Source organism: Armigeres subalbatus, chromosome 2 (genome assembly GCF_024139115.2).
Source record: "Armigeres subalbatus isolate Guangzhou_Male chromosome 2, GZ_Asu_2, whole genome shotgun sequence".
Lineage (NCBI taxonomy): Eukaryota > Metazoa > Arthropoda > Insecta > Diptera > Culicidae > Armigeres > Armigeres subalbatus.
The window spans coordinates 253,864,737-253,868,450 of NC_085140.1; the positions used below are offsets into that span (position 1 = coordinate 253,864,737).

The window sequence follows — 3,714 nt, forward strand, 5'->3', positions numbered from 1 at the left end:
GAAGTTACGTATTGCTTGCTACATAACGCTCTTGTAAAAGACTCCTTCGAAAGGTGTATGATCACGAAAAAGATCGCGTTCAAGGTTCAGGAGATGGAGCTGGGATTTGAACGACTCAGGATGTTAACTCCGGTAGAATTAAGCGAATTGTCATCCAGAGTATTGAGAATATTCCAAGGTCCTTACGACGAGCGGATCAATGAGTTAATCAAAACAAGCAATTTTACAAGCATGTTCAAATGGATAATCCGAAACATTCGGACTGCTACAGACACGGGGTCAAAGGTAATTGTAGCACTAAAATCAGCAGACCTAAACAAAGAACAATCCAATCATCACAATTTGCTGTTGATTTTGGGTCATTACTTGAAATATAACGGAGTGAATACTGACGAAGTGAAGGTCTTTCTGGATCAATTAGATCTCAATGTAGACAACAGTTTAGATTTGTATCACATCTTTGGACTTTGCAAGGTTTTAGTGAAGCAGCGTTCGACTTTCTTCTGTGCCGAATGGATTCTCACCTATATCAAAGACATTTGTCGGACTCATCATACTAACAACGCCATAACCGAAGCGATTGTCGAGCTCTATTCAGATATGGTTGTTTTCGTCAGTCCGCATGATGCGTTGTTCAACGATACCAATACCGTGCTACTGTCTTTCATTCGAAAAGCCAACAAACGAAGTTACTCCGTCGCATTGCAACGGAAGATTTACGATCAAGTTAAATACCTTATCAAGGCGTATCCAGATTACTACGAATCGTTCGAAGCAATCTATTCCAGGATGGTCAGTTTAATTGATGGCCCACACTTTGCCATCAAGATGAGTGCCGTGGAAAGTTTGCTCTATTTGTTCGACGACAAGTGGGCTTTCACAGTGGATACGGTATCGGCTGATTTCTATCGCTTTCAACTGAAATTATACAAATGTGTGACGTTTGCAATAGATGTTAGTATGGTTTAAAATAATCTGATTTCAATAATATCTCATAAATATCATCTCTTATTTTAGAACACCTTGTGCAAGGATGAGAAAGAGAATCTAATTTCTGCCTACATGCAGTTGATTTGTGGAACCATTTGTAAAAGCTACTGCCTCAGAAAGAATGCGACCTTGCATTTGGTGGAACAGGCTTGTTTGAACCAACTGACGCAGCGTAAGTTCCTTTGACGACCCATTTTAAACAATTTATTATCAACGGTAGTGATTCGTGTTCAAGACACACATTTGTGATCATACGTTATTTTTTACAGATAAAATCCACTCCATTGCAAAACTATTGAAATGTGCTATGGGTATCGACCCGGCTGCCTTGATCCAAGATTCCATGGAAGATATTCTGGACATGTGGATTTCCAAGGGACACAAACTTGCAGCGTAAGTGTTCATGGATTGGGGTATTTAACATTTTGTGTCAATTTGATAAATTATTTTTAAAGATTTCCTTGGTATTTTACAACCTGCGAATCACTGGATGAGTTCATCAAAAAGCATCAGTATGACATTGCCTTTGCAATCCTATCAAACAGACCAGCGGATTTGGCACAGTACTGTGATATTATAAAGCGGACGCATGGTGACGTTATCAAGGTGAGTTGATTACCTTTGGAAGTGACTACCTATAAGACAGAAAGATGATTCCATCTTGTCCACAACACAATCACTGTTTAATAGGCAAATAGAAATGAATTTTAAACCAGTCTAATGCGCAACATACATTGATAACCTCAGTGTAACAAAAACAGAAGAGTGAATAGAGTAGTGTAGGTAGGTAGAAGTTCTTGGCCAGCACAGCAGAGTTTGTTTACACCAGTTGCCCAATAGGGTGGCTCAAAAACACTTTTCAGATGGGCGCCTTTCATATTTATTTGATGCCCTGATGCTTGGTACTTCAGAAATCATGGGTTACTGTTTATATGGAAATGTGCAGAACATCGTGATTTGCAGTGACGGTAATTTACGATAAAGAACAATGATACTATTCAGTTCTTGTAGAATTAAATACAGAAAATGCTGAAAACCGCGAGAAGATTAGAGTTTATTAGGCAAAGATATTACATTTTACTGAGTGTTGTAGGGTGAATTTATTTCTTTTCAAAGGTAAAAGAAACGGGAAAACTCTAATCTTCTCGGGTTTCTGCATAACATTCTGTATTAAATTCTTCAAGATCTGGATGAGTATCATAGTTCTTCTTCCTAAGTTGTGCTGTCCAACTGCAAATCACTGTTTTGGATGTTTCGCATACATTTTTCCATATAAACTTCCGACGAGTTTAGCAAGCCAAACGTTGACCGATTTTGCTGAAATTTTGTCCAGAGCATCAGGGCATCAAATAGAACAAATAAGAGGGCGGCCCATCAAAAAATTGAAAAAGTTTTTCCCATACTAATTTGAGCCACCCTATTGCCCATATACAGCTTAGAGCGGGCGCTCGTACAACTGCTGCTGGTATGGAAGTTGTGGGTTTGAGTAAGAATGCTGTCCAATGAGCATCCGAAGTAGCTCGAAGTGGTTCCCATCCGGTTGGTTTTGTCAGCAAATGGACATGATAGGGATGGAATAACTTCGAGCTGCTGATTGGACAGACTAGTAACCATCAGCGTGTGATTGTACATTAACACCTCAGCGTGTCGCACCCACGGAGAGCTGCTGTCGTTGCATTTCGCTCCGGCATTTGGAGTTACACATTTTTCCAATCCTTCAGATATTCGTTTAGAAATTTTTGTCATAAATCTATTCAGGTAGTTCTTCGGAAATTCTTCCTGAAATACATTTGGGAATTCCTCTAGGAGTTCCTTCTAAAATTTCTCCAGTAAATCCTTCAAAAATTCTTTCGGGAACCCCTCCAGAAATAATTTATAAAATTCCCTTTGTAGTTCATTTGGATATTCCTGTAGGATTTTTTTCGTAAGCCTCCCGAAAGGCCTTTGTAAATTTCTCCAGAAATTTCAATGTATGATTCCATGCAGAATTCATGCAGGAATTATTTCGAAAACATTCTTGAAAAAAAATCATGCAAAAAATTATGAAAGAATGAAATAAGAAATCCTACAGGAATGTTTGGAGGAGTTTCTAACGGAAATTTCAAAGGATATCCTGAAGAAACTTCTTAATGAATTTTTAAAGAATTCTCGAAGAAATTCTCAAAACGAAAAAAAGAAATTACGAAGGATTTTCTGAAGAGATTCCTGAAAGAATGCGCAAAGGAAATTACGAAGGTCTAAAGAATTTATGTAACAATTGCTCAATAAATCCGAAAGAATAACTGAAGGAATACTTAAAAGAATTCTTCGGAAGAAATTCCTGAAGAAAATTTCGAAGGAATTTTAAAGAAATTTCCTACTGTTTTCAAAGGGATTTCTGGTGGAGAGATAGTACTGGTGGAGTTCTTGAAATTTATTCCGAAGAAATTCTTAAAGCTAATCCTAAAACAATTTCCGTAGGTGTTGTAGGTACTGAAAAAAAAGAAGGATCGTTCGAAATTTTCTTATAATCTCTTCTTTGAATTTTTTGAATTATTATGAAATATTATGAGGTAAATCTAAAGACATTCCTGAACTTAAGTCTCCGATGCAATTTCTGGAGCATTTTCAGATGAAACCCCAAGACATTCCAAAAGAGTTATTGAAGCAATGTCCAAAGAAATTTTTGCAGAAATTTACGAATGTCGGAAATTCCTACAGAATTTCATTTGAAAATTCCGTTTA

General features: G+C 37.4%; 1 protein-coding gene across 1 annotated transcript; it reads left to right on the top strand.

Moving 5' to 3' along the window:
• The first annotated feature begins 22 nt into the window (after positions 1-22).
• LOC134216189 (uncharacterized) lies at positions 23-1,697 on the top strand. Its single transcript, XM_062695143.1, has 4 exons — positions 23-954; positions 1,018-1,162; positions 1,260-1,383; positions 1,446-1,697. Exons 1-4 carry the CDS (start codon positions 58-60, stop codon positions 1,603-1,605), a joined length of 1,326 nt encoding a protein of 441 aa, XP_062551127.1. The 5' UTR covers positions 23-57; the 3' UTR covers positions 1,606-1,697.
• Positions 1,698-3,714: the final 2,017 nt, after the last annotated feature.

What these genes read in the sequence shown, in the direction of transcription:
- LOC134216189 (XM_062695143.1), top strand. Translation starts at nt 58, where the DNA reads ATGATCACGAAAAAGATCGCGTTCAAGGTTCAGGAGATGGAGCTGGGA. An exon ending in TTTGAACCAACTGACGCAGC is followed by an intron (nt 1,163 to 1,259) that starts GTAAGTTCCTTT and finishes TATTTTTTACAG; the next exon opens with ATAAAATCCACTCCATTGCA. An exon ending in AAGGGACACAAACTTGCAGC is followed by an intron (nt 1,384 to 1,445) that starts GTAAGTGTTCAT and finishes TTATTTTTAAAG; the next exon opens with ATTTCCTTGGTATTTTACAA.